General features: G+C 46.5%; 1 protein-coding gene across 1 annotated transcript; it reads left to right on the top strand.

Moving 5' to 3' along the window:
* The first annotated feature begins 30 nt into the window (after positions 1–30).
* On the top strand, positions 31–21906 carry GCH1 (GTP cyclohydrolase 1). Its single transcript, XM_065839846.2, has 6 exons — positions 31–418; positions 12195–12304; positions 14342–14397; positions 17283–17314; positions 19441–19525; positions 19603–21906. Exons 1-6 carry the CDS (start codon positions 118–120, stop codon positions 19727–19729), a joined length of 711 nt encoding a protein of 236 aa, XP_065695918.1. The 5' UTR covers positions 31–117; the 3' UTR covers positions 19730–21906.
* Positions 21907–27949: the final 6043 nt, after the last annotated feature.

Here is a 27949-nt window from a genome sequence, read left to right as displayed (position 1 = left end):
GGCGGAGGGACTGAGGCGGCAGCAGCGGCGGGTGAAGAGGGGGCGGGATCGGTGGATCTGGGCGCCGGGTTCCTCCTCAGCGTGCTGCCCGCGGGGCGGCCGCCCCTGCCGGGGCCCATGGAGGCGGCGCGGAGCTGCAATGGGTACGCGCGGCAGGAGAAGCCGCCGCCCTCTGCGTCGGCGGGAACCGAGAAGCCGCGCGTCCCCCATGGCGGGGGCAGCGGGGACGGGTGGCGGGGCGAGCGGCCCCGCAGCGAGGAGGACAACGAGCTGAGCCTGCCCAGCCTGGCGGCCGCGTACACCACCATCCTGCGCTCGCTGGGCGAGGACCCCGAGCGGCAGGGGCTGCTGAAGACGCCCTGGAGAGCGGCCACCGCCATGCAGTTCTTCACCAAGGGCTACCAGGAGACCATCTCGGGTAGGGACGGGACGGGCGTCACCGCGGGGAGGGCTCCGGGCTGGGGCCGGGTGCTTTAACACCAGCCGTGGGGCTGGCTTTCCTGGTTTGTGTCTTAAAATGGGCTTTGCTGCTCTACGTCCGCCTGGTGCCCCTTGTAAGTCACCAGCAGTACGTGTTATTACAGAAACCCCTCTCTGTCCCCTCCCTTTCCTCTATGTATTTGTTTTAAACTCCACTCTGGTCAAGCTTACATTCTGTCGTAAACTTCCGTGCTTCTGGTTTGGGTGAACTGAGCAAGTGCTTTTGCTTTCCTGGTATAAACTTTTTTGAGCTCTGGCATAGGAACTTGTTGACTGTACCATCCATCCCAGCCGGGCTGTGTTTGGAAGGGGCAGGAACACTCGCTTGTGTTAGCAGGGGGAAGTGGCTTGAATTTTCTTAGAAAAGGTCCCTTTCTGCTGGCTCTGTTATCAGGTGAGGATGAAACATGAGGTGGGGGAGATCCCACCCCCATCTCAGGGTCCCAGCCATGGATGCAGGTGTGGAGATGTAACCCAGCCCCACATCCCTGCCCCTCGGGTCTTCTCTTGCTGGCAGGCAGAGAGGAACTTGGGTGGGATTTGTGGACCTCATCAACAGCAACTCCGAAGTTGTCCCTTGGTTGCAGTGCATGGTAAATCCTGCTTGAATATTTAGGCTTATTACATCACTTTGCCTCTTGGCCTTTTTAATGAGGACTCTGTGCAGTACAGAAGAGCTTGGGAAGCTGGGGATTTCCCCTGATTCCTCTTACAGTAAAAGGCAAGTTCCTGTTGTGTGTCGGGGATGCAGACGCTGTCAGTGAGGGCCTTTGAATGCGAATGGCAAAGGAGCTGAGCGTGTTCCACTCTTTGGAGCACAGCGCTGGGGTGTTGCAGCTGAATGGAAAGGCTGGGCCGAGCGGACGTCTGGTGACGGGGAGCTTCCTGCGAACGCCTCAGAGCCCTTTTGTAAGTGCACTGTGCTTCAGCATAAAGCTCGACTTTCATCTTTAGTTTCCTTTTCACTTCTCAGCTACCGTCTCTTCTGAGATCACAGGGCGTGTAACTTCCAGCACTCATTTACTCATGGCTGACTTATGTGCGGGTGTTGTGCCCTGGTTTTCCCCAGGAACAGCTTTTCTACTTTGTTTTGCCTTTCTGCCCAAACCAGGTTTTCATCTTCACATCTGGAAATAGGCTCTGGGCTGCAGTGGCCATCCTCGTTCATATCTTCCTTTAGTCCTGCTGCATAGCATGAAGTGAGATTTCTTGGTCTCACAGAATAATTCTTCATCTACTAGGAGTAACTTTACTCATTTGGGTACTGCATGTATCTCTACTGTTATAAAACACAGGAGGTCTCGCAGTCATCCTACCAGTCTCCAGCAGAAGGATTTTTTTTTTTTTTGGTGATAGTTTCTGAGCATGAATTTTTGTATTGAACCTGGATGAGGTTGCTACTCATCTTAAATCCTCTTGCTGTCAGTTTTGTGTGCAGAGCTACATGTTTTCTTAAGTTGTTTTAAATAGCTTTTTTTTCCGCTCCAGTGTGGATTCTCTGGGACCCGCTGTGTCCTAATCTCTCGCATACATTTCATTAAGCAGAGTTGTTCTGGATAGCCTCCTCCCCTGAACATCCATACCTGGGAGAGCTGCATCACTGCGAAGTGCTGTACTTTTGGGCCTTGTACTTTTTTTCTTTCTAGGAAATAAAATGAAGCGGTGATCTTAACATTCCTTTCTGTGTCAGGTAGGGAATTATTTTGCTTCCCAGCTACTCACCTCTTCTTGCACGATTCCCAGCTTCAGTCTTCCCACTCTTACTAGTGGAATGGAAAAGCTGTAGCTGAAGGATAAGTCCACAGCAGCTAGCAAAGTGACTGATGGATGAGTTGGCTGGGAGAGTTTATTTGGGAGTAACTTCCCCTTGGGAGAGTTTTAAATGTGTTGTGAAACTTTGGAGCCAACAACTACAAAGCCTTTGGGAGCAGGGCTTGCTGTGGGTCTGCAGCTCCTGTGGTTTGTCGCTGCTGCAGCATCCTGATGGTCACTTGGTTATATCAATACAACTGACCGCCTACCCAGGCTGTGAAGTGGACCAGGAACTGGCTTGGAAGAGTTAAACAAACAAACAAAAAAAAAAGGCTCCAACATAAAGCAGCCCTAACCTCTTGTTTTCTCAGGTTTGCTTTGCAGCTTGTTCAGCTCCTTGTGTGGAACTGTCTGGATAGGCAGAGGTTAAAGTGGTGACTTGTGGGATGTGTGGTGAGGAGCGTGTTCAGGTTTACTGCCCAACAGGCAGAAGAAAACAGACAGTTGCAATAGCTGTAAGTACCAACTTTTCATCAAAGGTGGTGACTGTACAAACAGAGCTAGAAGCAAGTTGTGTTGCAATAGGTACCTGTCTGTGGCTGGTCCCAGCTGAGCTCACAACCCTTGTCAGCATATGGAAATGTTGCTCGACTGTGCAGCCAGGAAAGAGTGATGAAGACAAACCAAGACAGTGAATGTCAGTACAGCTACAGGCTTTAAAATCAGCTTTCTGAGCTTGTCTGCTTGAGCAGCTGCCTTGAATGGGCAGGAGAAAATGCATTTCTGATGGTGTTTTAATTTTGCATACAGGAACACAAGAGTGATGTAATAATCACAAATGATGAAATACAGTGAAGGCTGGAGAGTATGAAGTTGCAAGTACACTGCAGGAGGTCCTCTGTGTTTGATGTGCTTGACTCAAGCCTCACTTGTGCGATCAGGGGGCTCATGTGGTTGCTCACAAAACTGAGCTACCTGACTGCTGCCCTGTGCTCTGGGGTTAGTGACTTTTGTCACTGAACACTTTGAGTGCACTCAGGTTGCTGAAAGCTCTTGGGATGCTGGCCCTGCAGCAGCTGGTCCTCTGGTGGCCTTGGGGGAGAAGATCCAGTGGTGCAAGTGGGGAGTTTGGTTTCAGGAACCGTGGTGGCATTGGTTTGAAGGAATGCTTTTGGAAACTGCAGAGCTGATAGTGTGGTTTCAACAGGATCAGCAAATGGGTGTTGGTTTTGAGTCTTGATAATTCACTCTTTAAGAACAATTTTTTTTTAATCTTCTTGGCTAATATGTGTCTGAGAACCTGAATACATTGGGGCATGTTTGAACATGCTGGACATTTAATCTCCTTTCCTTGGTGTTGTCACTTTGCTTCCATGACACCTGATTGTGTTTGTATTTTCACGCTTCTCACAGCTTAAATTTGTAGTGTTTTATGGGAAATTTTTATCTAAATACTGGGTCTTATCTCCATTTAGGTTTTGGTGAGTAGCAGTGAAGCTGAATCTGCTTTCCGACTTCCACTATGTGTGTATTTCCCAGCTTGGTTTTGATAGTGCAGAGAGTGTTACCCGTTATTCATCTTTGCTATCTGTGTTCTGCAGCTGGTCAGTATTGTACTTCAGAGCCATTAGTAGAGTTTACTTGCTAAATGTCTGAATCTGTCTCCTATTATTTCTAGATTCTCTTATTAATCCTGGCTTTACTAAAGGCCTCAACCTCTTTCTTTGACAACGTATTCAAATGCATTGATCTCACTTCTGTAGTACCAGTCAACAAGATTTCACTGGAGGAGCGAGAATACTTCCAGCGATTTCAAATAATATCTGTAGCAGTTTACACTTGGGGATGATGTAGACTAACAGCCACTACACCAGAAACCACTTACTGTGTTGGGAAGGATGACAGAGCAGACAGGGTTGCAACAGTTTTAATGCTCAATTTAATGCAGTGCTTCTGCATGAGCATCCAGGAGCATGGTTTCTTTTCCGGAGTCAGGTCTATCAGCTTCATATTTCTGGGTGTAAATTATACTGCGAAATAGTAACCTGTTCTCTTGGTTAATAAAGGTGAACTGGGCTGTTGATACCTGGTTGCCTCTAACTTTTCTTATGGTTGGTACAGGTGATTGCCTGCCACCTGAAGGTTAAACCTTGAGAGATCTCTCCCTCCTTTAGTAAAGGTTTAATGTCACACTCTTGATGCTATATAAATGCTACAGAGCACAGGTGTGTGCAAATGAGGGAATACATGGAAATAAGATTGCAGACAGTATCAACTTGTAATTGAAGCTGAGGACTTAAGAATCAATCTTGCTAAGCAGAGTTAACTGGTAAGTTACAGGAAAGGTGAGTGTGGATGGTAGTTTCAAAAGCAAAATCATAAAGGGGTTGATTCTGGTTGTGTAATCCTGTAGGAAACATCAGGCACAGGGCTGAACAAGCTGCCTGCATCTGCAGCACAAAACTTAACTTGTTTTCATGATCTGTGAGCCCTCTAAGCAAAATGCCGTGTTCATTAGACAGTATAGCTGCTGGTAATGGTGGTAATTGTTACATAAATAAAAACTGGAAGACTTTTCTGGTAGGTAAGTTAGCTTTCAAGCCTGTTGGCAGGTTCAGCTGTCCTTTCAGTGAGTTTTAATCGGGAAATAAAGATCAGAAATACTGGGAGAGGATAACTTTGTTCTGAACCTCTGTGCTTTGAAAGGCTGCTTTCAAGCTTTATGTACCTGTTGAACTATATATATGTTGCTTTTGCTCTCTCACTAGTTTGTGTGCTTTTCCTATGGCGAAGGGCGAAAAAATGCAACCTTAATACTCTTTCCTTCATCTTCTTGTCTGTGTGGATTTTGTATTTTGACAGATGACAGTGGTGTAAGCTCATAAATTTTTCCAAGCCCCCTTGGTTTGCTGCAGATGAGAGGTGTTAGGCATTGCTACATAAAATTAGACAGGCAGTGCCTTAAACAAACAAAGCTGTTTGATCAGCGGTGCTGCCCTTTGCTAAGAGCTGGTGAGTTGCTTCATTCTTTCCTGGAAACAAGGTACCACTAGTTTTCTTGCTTCTCATAGCATTGTTTTGGCTGGAAAAGATCCTCAAGATTGAGTCCAGCCATTAACCCAACCCTGGCACTACCCCATGTCCCTGAGAGCCTCATTTATGTGTCTGTTCAGCCCCTCCAGGGATGGTGACTCCAGCACTGCCCTGGGCAGCCTGTTCCAATGCCCGACAGCCCTTTCTGGGAAGAAATTTTTCCTCGTATCCAATCTAAACCTCCCGTGGTGCAACTGGAGGCCATTTCCTCTTGTCCTGTCTCTTCCTACTTGTGAGAAGAGACCAACACCCTTCATGCTTCAACCTTTCAGAATGCCATAGTCTAATCTGTTAGTAACTTAAACACCAGCATTACTGTGGTGTGGATGTGACTATTTCTTGTATAATAAACCAGAGGGTGGGAGAAATGGGATTGTTCAGAGTAAGATTCTTGGTGTTTTTTCTTTAACCTCTATTTTCTCCTAAGTAAAACCTGTGATGCTGAAACAGGTTAGCACAGTGAGACTTCTGCTGGGAACCAGGACTGCAGTGTTTTCCAGGGTGATCTCCCCTGCTTATTAATGCGTAAGGAACACCAAGCTTGTCTGGGGTTTTGTTGAGATTTAAGGAATCCTCTTGGATCTTAACTAGTAAAGGCTTCTGATCTCTGTGTTGTTTTCCAAAGTGTTGTTTTGTCTTTGATATTTCCTTTGTTTCACTTCCAGAAAGAAATGTGGATGGGTGGAGGCTTTCAGCACATTCTGTGACATGAGACATTGAAATGGTTATTGAAATCCCAATACAGTTTAATGAACATCTCTGTAACTCTGCTTTCCCTCATATTAATAAATCTCCTGGCAGAGGAAGGACTACTTCTAGTACCCAATCTTAGCTTTGTCTGAGAGTCTGCAATAACTGATCCTGATGAATAGACTTTAATCTCTTGCTGTGACATGGAAAGTGTATTATAGGAAAATAAACAAATATCTACAAATGATGGCCAGAATTAGTTGAATAGCAATGATGCTTTTCCTCTGTCTTTGCTTCTATGAAATGTGCCTTAAACTACTCATCTGGTTCACCACCCTTCTGGTAAATGAGGAATTTTGAAAGCAAAGCTTCCCATTTGAAGTTGAATATCTGTTTCTAGTCTCTTAGTGTAGCAGTGATGAAATCTGTGAAATATTAGTCATAAACTTGTAAATTCTTTTGTCTGAGGCCTCTCTTTGTTCCTGTTAGGAAGATATGTTATGGCAAGGAAACCACATAGTGCCCATTTAATTTTCTCTGCAGCTTTTGAACTCTGTTTAAATAATAATGTGGCACCTTGGATTGTGTGTCTTTCTAGAGCTCTCCAAGAAGTCTTGAAGCGACTGGCAGCCCAGGCCACTCACTTTCATAGCAACCTGGAGTCATTAACTTTCTGCAGCTGTGCAAACTGTCTTTATATGAATGAGTGTTTTTTGTAGCCTGATTCTCTTCTCTGCATGCATAAAAAATTCCTGGTACCTTTTTAATACTGAAAGGCTGCAATAATTTTCTTGGTTCTTCCCTGGAATATTTTCTGTAACTACAGTTATCCTGTAATGTCATCACATGAATAAATAAAGTCAAGTTTTGATTTTTACATTTTACTGCTTACCCAGCAGCGACTGAAAGGCTTTTTTTGTAGCAATTTCCTTCCAGATTTTATTCTGACCCTGTAGTTGGTTTCCCTTCCACATGGGCAGGTGTTTGACAGAGCAGGAACCATGAACTATTACATCTGTTGTTGGATGAATTGTAGAATACAAGGTTGGAAGAGGAACTTCTTCCTGCCAAGGACCCTCAAAAGGTATCTGCCCACATACCTCAGCTGATTTTACTGGTAGTGAATGCTTAATCTCTGGCTCATGGCACTGCTGTTCTGGAGCATCCTCCAAACCATAGCCTGGTTCCAGTTCATGCAAGATTCCTTGCCACTGGCTTTGGTGTAACTCAGTCCAGCAGAAGGTACTTGACCTTAGCATGTACTTCAGTTTGATGGCTACTGGTATGGTGTCACTTGTCCCACTGTCCTCATAGGACTTCTGCATCCACTGGCCTCAACCTAACCCTCTGGTGGCCTCAGCTGGTGACTCATGGGTCACCATGGAGACTTTGGGGCTGTTGGTGAGGACAGTCTGGAGCTGTGTGCTGGGTATCAGGAGAACCATGTGCCTCATGTCTCTGCTGGGATGGATGAGCTCAAGGAACACTATTGGGGAGTCTCTGAGCCTGCCTTCATCCTCAGTCTGACTCCTCTGAAGTGGAGCAACTGAGCACCACAGGGAAGTACTTTATCTCCTGGTGAGAACAACCTGCATCACTTCAGTCGCCTGTCTCCCAGGCACAGTACAAATGGGACATCTGACGGGCTGTGAAGCTGCCGCAGTGCTGCCACCCCCCATTCCCTGCACCTGCCGAGCCAGCTGCTGGGTGGGCTCTGGCTTCTTTGGTTGCCAGAGGTGCTTTTGCTTTCCTGTGTCACATTAAAGCCATGCAAATAGTTTCTATAGCAACAGGTCTTTTTTGCTTAGCTCTGACGCAAAATCCTGAAAGGTCTTTCTCATTCTGTCTTCATCCAGTTCTGATTTTTTTTTTCTTCTTTTATCAACTCTTTTTTGAACATAGAACAGAAAATGAATTCTGCTCTGTTTCGGGAGTTAACTTACACCAGAGGCGGCTGTTCAGCTTTAACAGTCCACTGAAGTTTCTACAACAGGACTTGAACTCTGGGCTGAAGGAAAAATCAGCTGGAATAATCTAAAGAGTGCCCAACTGTACACAGAATGTTTGTTCTTGTTCCCATCTTTCTGACCATGTATTTTAATTCTTTTCACTAACATGATGTATCTAGACTGAAGGACTTAACCAGTAACTTCCCTTAGCTTTTTCTGGGGTGTTATTTGCAGTCTCCTTTAGCTTGTAGACGGGGCTTGGTGGCAGCAGCTGAGCACACTGTGGTGAATAAAAGTGAGGGAAGGTGGGACTGAGACCAAGGGATGATGTGTGAACATGCCTGTCTCCCTGCAAGCAGAGGGGATGAGTCCTGTCCTACTGATGGGGGGAGGATTATGTAGGTAGTACTTGGTGGGAGTAAAAGTGTTGATGCATTTGAGAGGAAAAATGTCCTTTTTGTATTGAGGAAAAGTAGCCTGTTGAGGAGGAGCCCACCTGAGCTGCAGGTGCCTTGCTTTCTCAGGAAACCAAGCCAGAAATGTTTACTCCTAGTCCCTCTTCCCTCTAAAAGCTGTGCTGACTTCTATGATTTCTACTTTGAGGGTTCTAGTGCCACAGGAGGAAGGGATGGAAAAGATGCACTTGTGTTAGAAAGGCAGATATGCATCATCACTTAGAGCTGAGAGGTGCAGCCAGTGTAACACACACATTGCTCGGTCTGAACCAGGACAGGCTTGGAGAGGGGCAATGTGACTTTTAGATCTTGCCATGAGTGGCAAGAGTAAATGTTTTGGGGTCTCCAAATGAGGAAACCGAAGTCATAGAGTAGTTTGGGTTGGAGGAGACCTTCAAAGCTCAGCTGGTCCAACCCCTGCCATGAGCAGGGACATCTTCACCCAGCTCAGGCTAGGCAGTGTGCTTGGCTAGGTAGAATGAAAGAACAGGAGAAGAGGCACAAATTTGTTCCCATCTTTTTTCTGACCTGGTTAATCTGAGGCTCCATTTCCCTTGCTGTCCTTTCAGCTGCATTAGGTTCTCCAGAACACGCGCTGCAGGCTGAGCTTGTCAGGGACCTGTTTGCTGTTGCAAATTGAATGACTGGAGAGAAAAAAAAAAAAGGGCAGACAAAGTGAGGTAAAATGGTATTGCTTCTCTGCACAAAGCGTTTGAGTCTCTGCCAAACTAGTCTCTCCTGTGTAATTACTGAAAGCAAGTGCTGTGGTGGGACATAGCACAGCATCTTGTTGCTGCTAATCTTCCCTAACTCTCTGTCACCACAAAGCTGGGATTTCAGAGGGAGGAGTAGGGATGGGCAGGCTACAAGCCGTGCTTATTTTCAGGAGAAGAGACTTGTGAAGAGTGAGCAGGAGGGACTGGAGCAGGATGGGGTGACTAGGGCTCTCCAAACTGGACACTTACTCAGATAGTGGCCTTTAGTCTCACATTTTGTTTCATCTTTGTCTCCCTGTATCATCTGGTGGTTGTGGAGGGGCTGGCACTAAGGTGGTTTCTTCCTTTATGGGCTCTGGCACTTCTCAAGGAATAACTGATGCTGAATTAAATCAGTGCACCTTGCTGCAGGCACAGCTGCGGATTTTGTGGCTGAGCAAGTATCATCTGTGATCTGGCTGCAGCTGGCTGTTTAACATTAAAGAAATCCAAGGTGCAATAATGGCAAGACCTGTATCAATGAGATGTATCCCACAGCTTTGTGGTTATATTCTTGACACACAGATCTGTTTGCTTACCTCTAAAACTCCCTTGGCTGTGAGTGGGCATTTCCCAAACTGCTATAACTCTGGGCTGTAACTTAAGAGGGGATTTGCCAGACAGATGGATGGTGTTTGTCTTCCTGTTTGCTTGTTTTAGCCACAGGAAGGATGTATTTTGTTCCTGAATTTACCTGTCTGGTATGTCACAAGTCACTTAACCTCCTTTTACCCCCAGCTTTAAAATAGCTGTCTCTATGATACAATGTGGCTCTTCAGAATTCTGGTAGTAGTAATGTTCCTAAGATAAAGTTTGTAAGGATCTATTCAGGTAGGTATTTTATACATAATAAGTGTGTATGTAAATATATATGGGGCTTCATGGCTGAAGTGGCTTCTGTTGTAGCTTTGGCCTTACACTGTGTCACACATTATCACAGAATAGTTTGGGTTGAAGGGATATTCAAGTGCCACCCCTGCCATGAGCAGGGACATCTTCGCCAGCTCAGGTTGCTCAGAGCCCCGTCCAGCCTGGCCTGGGATGTCTCCAGGGATGGTTCAGCCACCACCTCTCTGGACAACCTGGGCCAGGCTCTCACCACCCTCAGGGCCAACAATTTCTTCGTGTCTGGCCTGAAGTTACAATGACTTTTAATGAGAAAGTGGCTGTTTTCGATTGTTCTGAACAGTCTGCTGTGCAAGTGTGCTGACGTAAATCCATATCTAACATCGGGCTCCGATGCACTCCTCGCAGAGCTGGTACGAGCCAAGCCGGTGGTCTAATAACAGCAGCAGTCACTCTGGAGATGCTTTGAGGATCTGTTTGGATTTTGTTTTAATAATGCTGGGCATAGTGGCAGGTTTTGTGAAGCCGCTGTTTGCCTTTCTGCTGTAGAAATGGCATGTCTGCTGTGGGAGGGAGAGAATAACCCAGACGGCTGCTCTGTCTCCCCTTCCCTCTCCTCTGAGCCCGCTCTGTAGCGGATTCTGGCTACTCCTGGCTGAATTCATAATTACACAACTGCATGGTTGCTCCCCAGGTCATCAAAATCCTCTCCAGCAGTGTTTGGTGTAAACTCGACTCTGAAATTTGAAAAGCCAAATCATTTGCCTTTAGAGATGTGTTTCCTGGCCTCTTTTGTGCCCCTATTCCTGCTCCCTGACCCGATCAGGAACCTTCTGGGGTTCGGCCTCGCTGTCTCGCAGGTTGCCAGCCCTTCTCGGGAAAGAACGTGCGTCGCAGGCAGAACATCTCGCGCCCAGTTTCCAGGGTTACCTGTGTAGCAAGCAGGAAATTAAAATGCTCCATGATGATGATACGTTATTGACAACAGATGGTGGCCATCAGGCGTACGTGCGCGTCAGGGGAAGGCAGCAAGGGAAGCAGAGCAGACACAACCGTTAGATGTGTGTAATCGCCGCTGCAGGAGCTAAGCTCCGCTGTGGGTGAAGCAGGGCAGGCCCTGAGCACTCAGCTTCTCCTTCTGGCCACGGGCTATGTGACTCTGGTAAAAGTAACTCCAAGTAGTCGCTGGGGCTTCAAGTTAACTTGTTTGCAGTGTTCCTTGTTCTAGTTTTCAGCCCTTCTGTACAGATAGTTCTCTCTCCTGTATAACTTTTGTCTCTTGTGCTTCAAAAGGCTCAGTCTCTTATCTTGAAATGTTCTTCTTTTCCCTCTCGGAGCACGGTCCAGCTATCTTTGTGGGGACTGTAGTGATCTGCTGCAGCCTGTGTTGGGGTTGCCTGGGGACTGCTGAATCCGGAATATCAGCTGAGGATCTGCTGAGCTCTGGGACTAGCAACGTGTCATGCTGTATGTCCCTTACCGAACAGTCTCTTCTTCCTTCTGTCTTTATGGGTTTCTCTACCTTAACTCTCTGTTAGCTCTGAGGTGCAGAATTAGCCTGGCGTACACACACACATGCCTGCTTTTGGTTCAGGGCAGCAAATCTCTCCCCAATCTGTAGATACAGAGCTGTCTCTTTGATTTCTGTGTGTGTCTGAACAGCTGATGTGCTTCAGGGTGAAAAGAAAGAGCAGCTTGTTTGGGGGCAAAGCCTCCTTGAAGGTAGTGATGCTGGTGTTGAAGTGTTTGGAGAAACTGCTGTGACAGTTTAGCTTTTCTCAAACCCCAGGCTCAGCTTTGTGGTACGTGGGAGCACTTTGAGATGTGCTCTACTCCTCAGCACTGGTGGTATCAGCTGGAGTCTTAATTGCTCCAAAGGTGCCAGTAATTCTGTGAAGACTGGACTTGTTCTAACCTGGGCTTAAACTGTTAATTAAATAAAACACTATAGACTAACCCAGCTAGTACTGTGGCAGTTGTGTAGTTGTATGCAATCCAGTGTACTTGTGGTGTTACTCCTTACTTGCCTCCCGTATCTTGACCCTAAAATCTGTAATTCTGGGAGAGCTATGCTCTTGCTACAAGCTTTCTCAAATACTGGCTGGAAGAACCTTCCATGCACGTGCATTTATTGTTTTGTCTCTTATTTCTTTAATACAAATGTTTAATTTCAGATGTTCTGAATGATGCCATCTTTGACGAAGATCACGATGAAATGGTAATTGTGAAGGACATAGACATGTTCTCATTGTGTGAGCATCACCTCGTTCCATTTGTTGGAAAGGTAACTCTTCCTCACGGAGCAAATGCGGGAATACATGATAAAAGACCTAAAGTACATGTAAAAGACTTTGTAGCTGTAACTACAAAGCTTTTAAAGCTGTAAGTATTCACTGCTTACGGCTATGATTCTAGAAGTCAATGTTCAGAATACAAATAAGGAAGACCTCCTTAATGTGAGTTTTATTTGGTTTTAAGCTCCTAAAATATAATGCGCAACCTTTTCTAGTCAAAGTAATCTAATGGTCTCTGACATTTCATATCAAAGCTCTTCTTCGTGAAGCAGCAGCAAGCCTGGGGGGCAGACATCTTGATATTAAACCGACTCACCCTGCACGCTGGCTCTGGCGCGGATTGAGCTTCTGGCTCGGAGCTATCTGAGTGCACATCCGTCTTGGGACCCCCCTGTGAATGGAGCCAGCTTCGGATTTTCAACCCTGTCTTAAATAAGCCCAGTCAGGGGCTGGGTGGCCAAACCGGATTAGCGGGAGGCTTCTTAGGTTGGGGCTCTCATAGAAGGGGCTGGTGTTTCAGAGGGTGTTGAAATTGTGATGCCAGCAACTTCAAACAGAAAATAATTGGAGATAAGCGCTGTAAATGTGAGTTCGAAGCGGGTGGTCCCTTCTGCACATCTCAGCCCCCTCGCTCCCGTATCAGCGCAGAAGGATGGAGCTTATTCTGATCCATCTGTTTTATCATGAAGCTGTAGAGTAGCAAGTGCTTTTGTTTTCTGTAAAATTCAATCATATTTCCAAGTAAGCTGTCCCCCCACAATAAAATACCCAAACAGAAACCAGATGGATGTTTAGTCGAGTCAACTCAATTTCATCTGCTTTTTTTTCTTACTGGAAAACAAGGTAAATCCTTTATCTGTGCAAGCTTTCTATTTCACCTATTCTTAGTTGCACAAACTAGGTATATTCTTTGTTATTCCTGTGGCAATATATGCATTCTTTTTATGTTTAGCTGCGTGGTTTGGAGAAATCTCGCAAACACCAAATCAATCCTGCTCCTATAATGGTCTGCTAAATAACCTGGTGTGCCTCCAAATATTCTCAGACCAACCATTCTCCTGTTGGGTATATCAAACAGGCTGCAAATACTGGCCAGTAGGTCTTGTATTTGCAGTTCTGTCTTAAACAAAGTTAAGAAATTCACCAACATTCTCTGTGTGGTACAGGATTCAATGCTTTTTTCTAAGTTGTCTCTTTATCTGAAATGTTTCGTGTCTTTTCAGGTGTCAGTGGGTTGATTACCCAACAGAAGTGATAGGAATGAGCAAGTTAGCCAGGTAATTAGGTGCACTGTGGTGCCTCTAACTGCAGGTACAGCGATACAGGGTTCTGAGATGGGGCCTCTAGGCAAAGCACACAGACACAATCCTGCCCTGACACTCCCTTGCTGTATCTTGGCTGATTTTTCAAGTCTCTGGTACAGTGACACAAATGCTGGTTTCTCTGTTGTAACTGTAAACCCACTGGAATTCAGCAGCCTAAGTTGCTTTCTAAAAACAAACAGCTTAATGACTTTTCCCCTACCTTGGTATCTGAGCCCTTCTCAATAACTTTTTCCAGTTTAGTGCAACCATGTGTTCAATCAGTAAGTGCAGCCTGATTTTGGTGGCTAAGTACTTCTTGCCATCTGAACTTTTCCTGGAAGTAAATCACAGTCCCTTTCCCTCCTGCTCCCTAAATCCATTTTAGGTCTTGAACAAAAAGTGTATTTATTGTAGATGAACAGTGCTGTGCTGATCAATAGACAAATGTAATAGTAATCTGTAGCGTTCCTGAGACTTGGAACATAAGCCTTGGCTCTTGAAGAGTTGTGTGTTTTCTCCCCTTCAGAAAACTTACCTCTTCTTCACCAGGACACTGAGCTCACCAGGCACTTAAAGTCTCCATTAGCTCCACATGCTAAGACCTCTGGGCTGTTCCAGAGTCAGTCCTGGGGCAGACATACATCTCATCCTCGATGCATGAGTTTCACATGCATTTGGAAGCGTGGTTTTGATTCTGTTAATGGTTTATTCTCCTCTGCCTAGGTACATATTGGCTACCTTCCTAACAAGCAAGTACTTGGCCTCAGCAAGCTTGCTAGGTAAGTGTTAATGTAATGAAAGTGATGCTAATTTGTGAAGAGGATTCCACGCTGTGCTAACTGTGCTAATCTTTCTAATCTGGCCCCCCTCTAAAGCTCAGCCCACTTTGTGTCCTGGATTTGGATTTAGACCAACCCTCAGCATTATGTTTCTGCGGAGAGGGCAGATAAGTCTTAGAGCTCTGTGTTAATTCACATCAGTCGGCTGTAGTAGAGCTGTAACACTTTTGTACATTTGCCTAAAGCACTGGTGTCTGCAGGGAGCACAGAAGCACGAAAACGGAGACCCTGGCCACATTCTAAGGCAGGCCACCCAAACCAGTGGGGATCTCTAACTATTTACTACTTGCGTGTATATTGAATGATAAGAACAAAAGTCCTGAACTGTAAATGAGCACGTTCTCTGGGTAGAAACTGAATCTAAAGCTTTCATCTGTTAGCTGACTCTTCAGATAGATCTGGCATTTCTTTCTTTCGCTCCAGACCTGCTGGGAGAGCCGTGGGTTGGATTTTATGGATTAGATTCAGCTTAAGGAACAAAGCAATTATGATACACTTGAGAAATACATTAGTTATGTAAAACAGCTTTTTCCTCAGCAAGTGCCCTTGGATCAGTTGTTGCACTGAGTTTTCTTATAAAGTGGTACTTTCTAGTTCTAGTGAGGAGGAGGATGGCCAATCCCTTCAATAAGCTGAGTACTGGGGGCTGGAGTGGAAAGGTCTCTTTGGAGAAATGGTTTGGAAAAACTGGCTGTAGTTCAGAAAGACCACGTAGGTTTTGCTTTTACGTTCTCTGATACATCTGCTAATCTTGCTGTTCCAATAATACTAATGAGAATTAGCCTTGTAAATCTGCATGCCTGCTGGAGTTTCTTAGCGGGTAAGAAATGTGTGGAACATGGCACTGAAATGCTTTAAAGTCAGTCTGTGCTCTGCTCACACAACAGTGAGTTTGCTTTGGAAGTGGAAGGGCCCTTGGAGGTCACATCTTTATTAATGTAACCGTGTATTATTCCTGCCTCTAGCAGTGCTCATAGGAATGGACTTTGCTCTGATTAAAAGGCTGAAAGAAGGCAGTTTAGCATTTATTTTTGTACCTGTTTTCCGTGTCTGTTCCTCAGTGCCCAGATTGTAGGACGAGGTTCTGAGCTGATGTCTGTGTGGCACTTCAGGGCTTGTGTGTCGGCTGCCACTTGTGTGGCTGAATCTTTTTAAATTGGGAGGCTTTGTTTTTTATTTTGAGTTAGATTTCCAAAGGCAAACATCCTTCCTGAAGAGACCCCATCTTCAGCACTTGGTTTCATCTCTGCAGGACTTGGATGCACGGTGAAGGAGCACGTTTGAAATACGCATCGGTTGATTTGTGCTTGTTCTGGTCTGTAGTTACCTCTGAATAGCAGAGGTAAAAAGGAGCTCAAAACTGTCTGATTTTTAATACTAGCAACAACGTGGTGCTAGAAGTGTACAGTTTTCCTGCTGTTTGTTCTCAGAGACATGCATGAATATGTGCGAGGCTTCCTGCGCTGTGCTTGAAAGGTTGAATTTTGCCTCTTTTTCGTATTAAACTCCCATGTACTGCAATAACGAAAAGATTAGATTCTTGTATAACAAAATGTTCTCAGTCCTCACTTGTGAGCTCTCACCATGAAGAGATGGGTGGGCCGAATCGTGCTTCCCTTTCGTGCCCCGTATAATGCAACCAGTGTTCAGACGAAGATTTATGAGGCTGTTGGTGCTGTGGGCCTAATCTTTTGTAATAGGATTAGTCTAACGTGGTGAGTTTCTGTAGTTGTGGATGACCTGTATACAGTAAACAAATATCTTTCTTTGGATTTTTAGCTCAGGCTTGAAAAAAATAACCACTTTTACATAAATGTGCTTATAGGGCTTATGTGCAACACCGGTGTAAAAATATCGGAGCATCAGCTTGTTCCCTATCCATAGATTTAATCTAGATATTACGTTGCTTTGTTTAGAGTAGCTATAACATAACTGCTTCATTTCTAGAGGGGAGATTCTGCATATAATTCTCTCTCCAAAACAGCAGGCGAGTCTCATTGTCAGAAATGTTTCTTGCAGCCGATGCCTCAGGCTGCCAGCCGGTGTCTGGTTTTTGTCTAGTCCGACCAGATGAGTATTGAAGCTTCCTATAGCAACTTCTTTACGTGGCCACTTGATGTGTAATTAAGCATTTGAGGTTGGCATGAATAACCCATTGAGTTACAGAGCGATTGTAGGACTTCTCTTAAATGTGGGGGTTATAGTACTACAGTTGTAAATGGTGGTTGCGTTGCCCCACAAATGGCTTAAATTCGAAGTCGTGTCTGATACGGGCACTGATCCCTGCACCGAAACGTGTGATGTATGGGTGGAGAGGGTCTGTTTTAAATAAAAACAAAGCTGTCTTATTGTTCTTAGTTAAATCTGCGGCTAAATGCAAGAATCCAAAACATCTCTTGCTTGACTTGTGGGAATCCCAATATCTTGAATTGTCCTCAGAACAGCGTTTGGGTTAGATTGAAGCAAAAGGAGGTGATCTGTCCTCGGTTCAAGGATTAGCTTCTGAGCAGCCTTTGGACATGGGTTCCCTTGCAACTGTGTGATGCAGGTGGGTGGTGGGACAAGTGACCCAAAAGTAACAGCCAACAGGAGAAGCTTGAAGGTGAAGTGACAGATTTGCCCCAAATTAATGGGGAACCTGTCCCTAAAGACAGCGATGTGCCAAGGGGAGTCCATGAGCAACACCAGCATGATGTTGCATGGATTTCCAGGAAGGACACAGATCGGTGCAGCCGTCTTGTTTTACAGTGTCAAGTTAATTGTGAAGATCAGGCAACAGCCAGGAAGGAATAAGTTTAACATCGTCTTTTTCCTTTCTCCTTTAGGATCGTGGAAATATACAGTAGAAGATTACAAGGTAAACAGCTGAATTTATTTTTGTTGTGTGCACTCCTTTGTTGGCCAGTTCAGGGTACTGGTGATTGTAAGTGAACTATAGCTGTGCAAATTTTAGTGTGAAGAGAAACACTGTTCTGGAACAGGTGTTTGTCATCTGTCATCTTAGCCCCTGTGTTTCCAGTGAGGGGTAAAATGTGCCTGTGAAAATAGATGTAGGCAGCAACTGATTCAGAGGATAAATGTGGTACAAGACAGAGCTGCCAGGAATAGCTAAACTAGTTGGGTGCTGCCATAGATAAGCTCGCCTGCAGATAATTTGAGAGGTGCCATCAAGAATTCTTGTCTGAAGAGATGAGGCGAGAGCTGCTGTGGTATGGGCTGCTGGCCTGAGAAGTGGAGACAGTCCAGCGCAGGGCAATGAAAATGGTGGAGTGGAGCATCTCTCGTGTGAGGAAAGGCTGAGGGAACTGGGGCTCTGGAGCTTGGAGGAGACTGAGGGCTGACCTCATTAGTGTTTACAGATATATAAAGGGTGAGTGTCAGGAGGATGGAGCCAGGCTCTTCTCGGTGACAACCAATGATAGGACAAGGGGCAATGGTACAAACTGGAACACGAGAGGTTCCACTTAAATTTGAGAAGAAACTTCTTCCTGGTGAGGGTGTCAGAGCCTGGCCCAGGCTGCCCAGGGAGGTTGTGGAGTCTCCTTCTGTGCAGCCATTCAAACCCGCCTGGACACCTTCCTGTGGAACCTCAGCTGGGTGTTCCTGCTCCATGGGGGATTGCACTGGATGAGCTTTCCAGGTCCCTTCCAATCCCTGACATTCTGGGATTACGTGAATCTGCAGGATCTGAAGCCTTGGGTTGGGCTCAGCGTGTTCTCCTTGTCCCGCAGTTAAATTTGGCCCATTCTTGGTGGCAAAAGTCTTAGTGACCATTGGGTGCCAGGGTGGTGAACAAGAGGGTGCTCAAGCTGCAGGACATAAAGCTTTGCAAGACAATAGACTCTTAATTTGCTTATTTTTTATCTTCCTTTCCTTAAAAAGAGAAATTGTGTGTAGGGAATGAATAGTGCAGCAGTAAAGCCAATGAACAAATACATAAAAGCAGAAAGAAAATAGAGGAGCAAGAGTGCCTACCTGCGTAATGGGAAAGGCAAGAGCTGCTATAACAAATAAAGCTTATGCAATTCCTGCAAATGTGTAACGCAAAATGACTCCCAGTGTAAAAAGGCAAATAAAAGATCCATTCCAGAACACACAACATAGATTTGGTGCTAATAAATTTTATTTAGGAAGAGCTGTGTGTCACAGTATCACAGTATGTTTGGGATTGGAAGGGACCTCAGAAGATCATCCAGTCCAGTCCCCCCGCTGGAGCAGGAACACCCAGCTGAGGTTCCACAGGAAGGTGTCCAGGCGGGTTTGAATGGCTGCACAGAAGGAGACTCCACAACCTCCCTGGGCAGCCTGGGCCAGGCTCTGCCACCCTCACCAGGAAGAAGCTTCTTCTCATAATTAAGTGGAACCTCTTGTGTTCCATTTTGTACCCATTACCCCTTGTCCTGTCACTGGTTGTCACCAAGAAGAGCCTGGTTCCATCCTCCTGACACTCACCCTTTACATATTGATCCCAGGAATGAGTCCCCCCTCAGTCTCCTCCAGCTCCAGAGCCCCAGCTCCCTCAGCCTTTCCTCACACGGGAGATGCTTCACTCCCTTTTGGATCTTGGTGGCTGCGCTGGACTCTCTCCAGCAGTTCCCTGTCCTTCTGGAACTGAGGGGCCACAACTGGACACAATATCCCAGGTGTGGTCTCCCCAGGGCAGAGCAGAGGGGCAGGAGAACCTCTCTGACCTACTGACCACCCCCTTCTAACCCACCCCAGGTACCATTGGCCTTCCTGGCCACAAGGGCCCAGTGCTGGCTCATGGTCACCCTGCTGTCCCCAGGACCCCCAGGTCCCTTTCCCCTACACTGCTTTCTAATAGGTCATTCCCCAGCCTTTACTGGAACCTGTGTGTGTGTGGTGGTGAGGGTACAATGTTTCTGTCGGTTGTATCTGGCGTGCAGGTGGCAGCAATATATTGATGCTGATCAGAATTAACGCTGCTGCTGCTTCTTTTTTCCAAACCCCTTGTTGTTTCAGTCCAGGAGCGCCTTACCAAACAAATTGCAATAGCCATCACAGAAGCCTTACAGCCCGCAGGGGTCGGAGTGGTTATCGAAGCCACGTAAGTGATTTCAAGTTGTTCCGCCATAGCGCGTGGGCTGTGTGTGATTCCAGCTGACTTATTCTCTTTTCCTCTAGGCACATGTGTATGGTGATGCGTGGGGTACAGAAAATGAACAGTAAAACAGTAACCAGCACGATGCTGGGTGTATTCCGGGAAGATCCAAAGACTCGTGAGGAATTCTTGACGCTCATCAGGAGCTGAAACTGTGTTATTCTCTACATGCACTCTGGAGATTGTTCTGTCCAGTGTCACTGTCTGTTCTTACTTGTTTCATACACTTTTAAACTAAATCGTTGTGAGTTGTTGTCATAGTCTTTGTGCAGGTAAAGACTTCTGATGGCAAATGAATAAATGTTATAAGGTGGGCTCCTCTTGGATTTCCAGTGATGCTGACATCACGGAATTACAAGCTACAAACGGGAATGTTTTTCCCATCTACAATGCAGAATATACAGCTGTTTGGCAAAAAGCGGGGCTTGGGAGTGATATGGATATTTATGAAATAATTATGTTTATTAGAATAAATACAGAGCAGCACAGGAACCGGTTAAAAGGTTGTGGATCCTTGCAGGACCACTCATGCTGCGAACACTGTACCTCTGCTGAAAATGGTGGCCCTGAAGTGTTTTATTACAAGTCCTGCGGTGGCTGTTTCAATATCTGGATATGTATGTTATACCTCTTGGAGATGTTACCTCTGGTGGTGTGTTATGTATTTGCTAGTATAAACCCTTCTTTTTTTGGTGTGTTTGGTTTTGTTTGTTTGAGAAATTTAAAGAAAACATTTTTCCTAACTTCTTAACTTGTAGGGAATTAACTTCTAAATTATTTGAGACACAGTCATATCTCAATATAAAGAGTTTTATGCACCTTTTTCTCTGTGCCTCAGAATGTCCGACCACTTTAACTGTCAGTCTCGTACTATTTTTAAGCAAACTTTTAACAGAGGGGAGGAAAAAAACCCCAGAGTCTGTCTGCAAAGTGCTAAGATATCCAAAGAGGTTTTTAATGTTATTTATATGCTGAGCTTTCCTTCTTGGTTTTCCATGGGTTAGACTGAGGAGCGAAAATGAGTCTGATCATCTGAAAATGAAGATTTCTCTTTGAGCATCTCGTAAACGCTGGACCAAAGGTGAGCGCTGCAATCCTGACCATGACACACTGTACCCCTCCGGTCATTTCGGGGCAGATTAACCTGAAATGACAACAGCTTGTTTCATAAGAGCAATTGAGAAAAGCCAATTTCCAGGGCCATCAAAATGAATTAAATGCCGGGTTTTTTTTCTGCGTATGTGGCAACCTCTGTATGTGGCAGCGTGGGTACAAAAAGTTTGCCCACTGTACTTGGCTGGGCTTCTTATACTTTGTTACAATTTTAATGGGTGTTTTGTAACTCTTAATTGGGAAAACATGAGGCGCAAATGAAAACCACCCTTCTCAAACTAAGCACAGGAGGCAAAACTTAAAGAAAACAAGATGCCAGCGTGTTGGACGGTTGAGGTTCCCATAGTCGTTTGTGCTTTGTTGACGATGAATCCAGGAGATTCTGCATGTTAACCAAAAATGTGGCTCCTGGTCTGGTGAGGTCCATCGTACCAACATTCCTGTCTCGTGTTTCAACCCACGTTGGAAATGAAATTAAAATCACATCTGGTCAAATTTCCATTGGGCCTGAAGAACTTTAAAGAACAACAACTTTTACCTTGGTGACCATTATTGGAACAATCTTGTTATAAAATCCTCTGTCCTGGATTCCTTGGAGTTAGGTGCTATAAAAGTTTTTGGTGTAAACAAGGTCTGTGGTGCACATTTATAAAATGCACTAACTCTATGGTATTTATTTTCCTTAAATGACTGAGAGCAGATTTTACCATTTCTCAGTTCCTTACATGTATCCAGCTGAAAAGCCTTAAATCTTTCTTGCCTGAAGTTCAGAGGAAAACTCTTCTCTTTTTAGCTCAACAACCATAAGGAGACTTAGAGGACCAAAGGGGCACACACTGGTACATTTGTTTCACTTTCCTCGCTTGAAGTTTGGAAATTAAGTCTCTGTAAAACCCTGTCTTGCTCCTGAGGTAACAAAAAGTTGTGTTTTAACCACTTATCTCTATTCAGGATAAAGTTCGCATTGCACCACCACTTTTTTTAATATCCATGTGACCTGTAGTCCTTAAACCATACCTCTCTATACTCGTGGCCTTGGATTTTGTTCACGTTTTTGTTGTTGTAAGACTTGGTGCATTTTATTTGAACATTAGTATGTTCAAATACACAAGCTTTACACCCAGTGTGTATATATGTATAGTACATCCACCCTGCTCTTGTACCATGTAAAAGTCCGCTGTCTCTAAACCATTAAAGCAGTTTTATCCTTTGGAGTGGTAGCGTCCTTGGTGACTTGGAGGTGATGGTGTCACACAAGGAGGTGACACATGCTCTGTCCCCTTGAGTTGGGGTTCTTTGTGCACTAACAGGTTCTCCAAGGCTGTGATGAGGTGTTGGGGACATCTCTTCGGGGACAGAAGTTCTTATTCCCGAATGTGCCCCCATTTGTTGATTGGGCAGCAAAAAGCCCTTTGAGATTTGGTGTCACCTTCTTCTTCATGGTCCTTTGTGCCAGAAGAATTGACAGCAAATACGAATCCATCAGGGCAGAGAAGGTGGGAAGCGGTGGCTGCTTTGGAGCAGCTTTTGCATGCATCAAGGCTCATGTGGGCTTATGGTCCTCTTGAGCGCTTCCAAAGCCATTCTGGATGCCTCATCACACTTTACTGAGGAAACAAATGGTTCCTGGCCAAATGTTTAAATTACCTGCATGAATCTATCTGAAGAGCAGATGGGAAGCAGGCGTGACCAGAGACCTTGAAGCTGAAGTCTCGGTTGGCTCACCCCACCGTGTACCATGCACAGCAGTGAGCTCAGCCTGGGGATGGTTCCCTTGGGGTGGGGATGTCATCTTAAAGACACTCCTGCCATCCTCCAGCCTCCCAGATGCACGTACTGCTGAGCTGCAGGGTGGAAAACCACAATAATTTACATACATCAACCTGAAAAGAAGGAATTAAATACCTCTATGAAAATTAGAACTTGCTACTTTAATCTCACCTACTTCTCTGGGCTGAAGCACAAGATAAACCAGGTCAGGGTGGGGGGAAAAGGCAACCAGAGAAGTTTTTGGGATGGAGGATCTGCTATGCTTTGTGGGCAGAGCTGTGACAGTCAGAAATGGAGGAGAAATGAATGAAAGCCCCATCCAACCCTTTGTGGTTTTTTTTGGGGGGGGGATTGTTTATAGTTTTTAATTTGTTTTTCCAAATAGTCCGTCCTATTTGGAAATAACCCCCCTGGGAAGCCCCAGGAGCACTGGCAAGAATTGTCTTTGTCATGAAGCTGAGTTACCCTGTGTTTCCCAGGGCTGTGTATTAGAGCTGGTAATTGTGGTGGGAAACGGCCTGTTTGCCAGAACAGGCTGTGCTGCAAGAAATTGTGTTTAAGTGTGGGATTGGGAAAGATCCTGCCTGCTTCTGTGACCATGGGAAAATCTGTTTTCATAGGGGTGAAAAAAATGTTCATCTTGAAAGTGTTTACAGCTCAAAAAACCTAGAGGAGAGCAATAAGAACCAAATCTTAAAAAGAATCAAAAGCTGATATTAAGTTGACAGCCCCCCACCCTTGGCCTACCATGTATCCCAAGATCCCACCTGCTTTGGTAAGTGCTCCACTCACCCCCTGATGCCCTCCAGCGGTACATGTTGCTTCTCATTTGTTTTCCTCAAGAGTTGTCCATATAAATGGTTTCTTTGTGCTCTAGCTATTGCCATGGTTTAATTTGGGGTGTCTCCCATCACCTGCACACATGCTGTGGAGTGATGGGTCAATGAGCACCCGTGCTTTGCTTGGCCAGGTCCTGGTGCAGGCTTTTTGGTCACCTCCCCTTGGTTCCACCTCGTGGCACAGGTTTGTGCATCAGTTCAGGCAACTTTTCCCAGCTGGAGGCCTGGGAGGTGCTGAGTCCTGCTAACTCATGGTGTGAAGAATCTTAGAATCACAGGATGGTTTGGGTTGAAGGGACCTTCCCAGCTCCCCCAGTGCCACCCCTGCCATGAGCAGGGACATCTTCACCAGCTCAGGTTGCTCAGAGCCCCGTCCAGCCTGGCCTGGGATGTCTCCAGGGATGGTTCAGCCACCACCTCTCTGGCCAACCTGGGCCAGGCTCTCACCACCCTCAGGGCCAACAATTTCTTCCTCATGTCCAGCCTGAATCTCCCTCCTTTAGTTTAAATCCATCACCCCTTGTCCTATTGCAACAGGCCCTGCTAAGAAGTCTGTCCCCATCTTTCTTATCATCCCCATTTAGGTCTGAAATGCCACAATAAGGTCTCCCTGGAGCTTCTCCAGGCTGAACAATCCCAGCTCTTTCAGCCTGAAGAAGTGGCCTTGGTTCCCTTGGACTGTGGTGTGAATTCCCTACAGAGACCCAACTGGTGTGTCACTTGCTCTTCCAGCATGTCCTGCCTGTCCCTGATGTGGGAACTTGCTGGAGATGGGGATGCCTCTCCTGGAAATGCTGGGTAGATACCTGGGCCCCACTGCATTGCTTGTGACGGCCCTCCTGCTGTCTTCATGCTCCCAAGGCCATGGTAGATCTTTATTCTCCACTGAAAAGCACAGTTTGAAAATGTCTTCTCCAAAGCACCCTCTTGTGTATGAGATCCTGCTGCTGGCTGTCAAGATTGGTCAGGCAGGTGGTGAATAATGAATGCCCAAAGATGTGAGAGGTACCAGCCCAACCCAACCTGTGCTCTTGGAAACACAGCCAGCCCTGTGGTGGGGGCTTTGGGAGGGAGGTCTGAGGGGAAAGGGACCTGGAGTCCTGGTGACAGCAGGGTGACCATGAGCCAGCACTGGGCCCTTGTGGCCAGGAAGGCCAATGGTACCTGGGGTGGGTTAGAAGGGGGTGGTCAGTAGGTCAGAGAGGTTCTCCTGCCCCTCTGCTCTGCCCTGGGGAGACCACAGGTGGAATCTTGTGTCCAGTTGTGGCCCCTCAGCTCCAGAAGGACAGGGAACTGCTGGAGAGAGTCCAGCGCAGGCACCAAGATGCTGAAGGGAGTGGAGCATCTCCCGTGTGAGGAAAGGCTGAGGGAGCTGGGGCTCTGGAGCTGGAGAAGAGGAGACTGAGGGGGGACTCATTCATGTTTACGGATACATAAAGGATGAGTGTCAGGAGGATGGAGCCAGGCTCTTCTGGGTGACAACCAATGATAGGACAAGGGGTAATGGGTTCAAACTGGAACACAGGAGGTTCCACTTAAATATGAGAAGAAACTTGTTGGGGGTGAGGGTGTCAGAGCCTGGCCCAGGCTGCCCAGGGAGGTTGTGGAGTCTCCTTCTGTGCAGCCATTCAAACCCGCCTGGACACCTTCGTGTGGAACCTCAGCTGGGTGTTCCTGCTCCATGGGGGGATTGCACTGGATGAGCTTTCCAGGGCCCTTCCAACCCCTGACATTCTGGGATTCTGTGTGATTCTGTGAACTTGACCTGTACCAGCCAGCTGGGAAAGCCCTGAGAGATGGCTCTGGGGGTTCAGCAGCACAAGTTCAAGCAGCACTGGGTGTCATAGAATTACAGAATCGTTTTGTTTGGAAAATACCTTCAAGATCAAGTCCAACTGTTAACCCAGCATGTGTGTCGGTGCTGTATGGGTTCCTGAGCTGTTGTCCACATCTCACCGAAACTGAGTACCGCTCAGCATTTGTTGGGGGAGCATCAGAAGAGCTGCTGCCTTTCCTTGGGCATTTTACCCAAGGGACACCGAAATCCACCCTTTCTAGCCAAAAAAAATCTGCCTTCTGAGTGATTTAGTGGCTGCGGTTGATGGCTCTGGTCATCTGGGAGGCGTTGTGAAGCCGTCACAACCTTCCAGGAGCTCACAGTTACCTAATGAGCTCAAATTGCTCATTACCTGGCCTCTGGTTTCTGCCCCTGCCCTTGAGCGAGTTGTGGGTGTTGGGACAGACCCCCCCAGCCACCGTGCCCTTTGGGCTTTGGCTGAGCCCGTCTGCCCAGCTCCGGGGGCAACCTCTGCGAAAAGCTTCGCATCCCAGCTGTGTTTGAAGTCACAGTCGTGATGTTGTAGTTGAGAGGATATAAAACATTAAAGCTCTTCCTAATAAATCTTGGACTGGGCTGTTAAGGAGGACAGCAAATAAATCACAGTATTCAAAGAAATGTTGCTAAAATACCCAAAGAACATCATCGCAAGGATTAGTTTTTGCAGACAACTTTGTATTGTGTTTTTGCTGTTGGGGCTTTGCAGGGGTGGTGCTGGCGGAGTGAACTGTACCACGTTACATTTATTTGCTCTGCTTCTCCATCCTGAGCTTGCAACAGCAAAGCAAAGGTTGAAAATCCACCAGAACCCAGGCCAAATGAGCTCTGCAGGCCTCTCAATGCTTTAAAGTGCTCAGAGAAACCACAGCGGGGCTTCTTTTGCCCAGGCTGTATGGGTGCTGCCGAGGGAGCAATTCCTGGGTGGGTTCCCACCACCCAACCATCACGTGTGACATGGGGAACCCTTCACTGGGTGCTATGGGAGGATGCTGATGCCTCATCTCCATCCCACCCTGGCCATGAACACCCTCTGAGCATCCCCTGGAGAAGCTGCATCTCACCGTACAGCTCCCTTGTCCTGCACCATCTGCAGCCGGGACACACTGCAGAGCATCGGTGTGTAAGGAAAAAGGCACCATTTCCTTTTCCTGTATCAATATGGTTATCAGCATCCAGCGTTGGTGACCATCTTACAAGCAGATCGGTGGCGCGGTGTCTTTATGAGAAAACAAATGGTAAATTAGTTTTTACCTATTATTTTACCTACTACAGGGAGGAAGAGATCGTGCTCTGCGTATTTTCTGCCATAGCCAAAAATATTGTGATACTGATCCAGTCCTATAGCTCGTAGGCATGTTAATTATTAGAAAACAAACATTTGCCTTAAAAAACTGCCCTGTTGGTGTCACTTTCAGAATTCATTTAGGATCTCATTTAGTTTTAAAGTTGTGCGAGGCGACAGCCCCGATGGGACCTGAATCACAGGCTGCATCCCCATGGTCTGGTCTGGACCCTCCTTCTCCAACCTCTTCTCATCATCTGGGAAAATAAACTGGGAGGGAAAGGGATATTATTGCAAGGAGCCGATGCAGCTGGAGGAGAGAAAGAGGAGGATGGGGAAGGTTTTTGTGGGGAAGCAGCTGCAGGAGGGGTAGGTGGAATGGGGGTTGCAAAGGTCCTGGCTCTGGCTGGGTGATGCTGAAGGTCAGAAGGGACCAGCCGGGGACACACAGTCTGTGGCTCCCTCTGCTGAGCCCGGCCCCGAGCTCTGCTCACCGTGGGAGAGGAGCAAGAGCTTTCATGGAGGCTGGAAATGCTTTTCTCGGGAGATCTGGAGTGACCCCCATGTCAGTTTGGGGGCATGGGGGTGGGAGAAGGGGACCCAAGCCCTTGGCTGCATCCTGCTGATGGGGATGCTACCCTGGGGAGCAAATGCCCACCCGCCCGCACCATCTCCACAGGGACGGAGATGGAGCTGGTTCGTCAAAAAGCAGGGGCTAACCTTCCATGATTATATACTTTTAAAATAATTATAATTATTATAATTATAATTATAATTATAATTATTATTATTATTATTATTATTATTATTAGTAGTAGTAGTAGTAGTAGTTAAAATTGGCCAAAAATTCTATTTTCTGTAGAAAAGTGGGAATTCTGGCTGAGCTGGGCAATTTCTGCTCTGACCAGGCTTTGTCAGCGGGGATGTTTTCTTAGAGAAAAGAGGGAAAACAAATGGCTGCTTTGCTCTTCCAGGCTCTGCCTGTGCTGGGCGTTGGGATCCGTCCTCAGCAGGAACAGAGACGTGGACCATCCACCACCAACTGCTCCCCTCGGTGGTGCCAGCGGCTCCACGGCAGCCAGTGCAGATCCAGGACCCAGAAAACGGCCTCAAGTTGCGCCAGGGGAGGTTGAGGTTGGATCTGGGGAACAATTTCTTCCCCAAAGGGCTGTGGGGCATTGGAACAGGCTGCCCAGGGCAGTGCTGGAGTCACCAGCCCTGGAGGGGTTGAACAGAGATGAGGTTCTCAGGGACATGGCGCAGTGCCAGGGGTGGGTTATGGTTGGACTCAATGATATTGAGGGTCTCTCCCAACCACAATGATTCTATGATCACCCTTTGGCATAGCTGTAGAAAAGACCCTGTTAACAAGATAACCTGGGGTCATCCCACACCTGTCAGGGATGACGTGGAAGCGCCCACAGCTGCTAAAACAGGGACCACCAGCCCATCTTTGTCCCCAAGAGCTGGGTGGGATGTGGGCTGCAGTGTCTGTGGGGCAGAACGGGAGCCCAGCTCCCCCAGGCTGG

The sequence above is a fragment of the Patagioenas fasciata genome, chromosome 5 (genome assembly GCF_037038585.1).
Source record: "Patagioenas fasciata isolate bPatFas1 chromosome 5, bPatFas1.hap1, whole genome shotgun sequence".
In the NCBI taxonomy this organism is placed as follows: Eukaryota; Metazoa; Chordata; class Aves; order Columbiformes; family Columbidae; genus Patagioenas; species Patagioenas fasciata.
The sequence above is the reverse complement of the archived record's forward strand: the minus strand, read 5'-3'. Positions and strand labels throughout refer to the sequence as shown.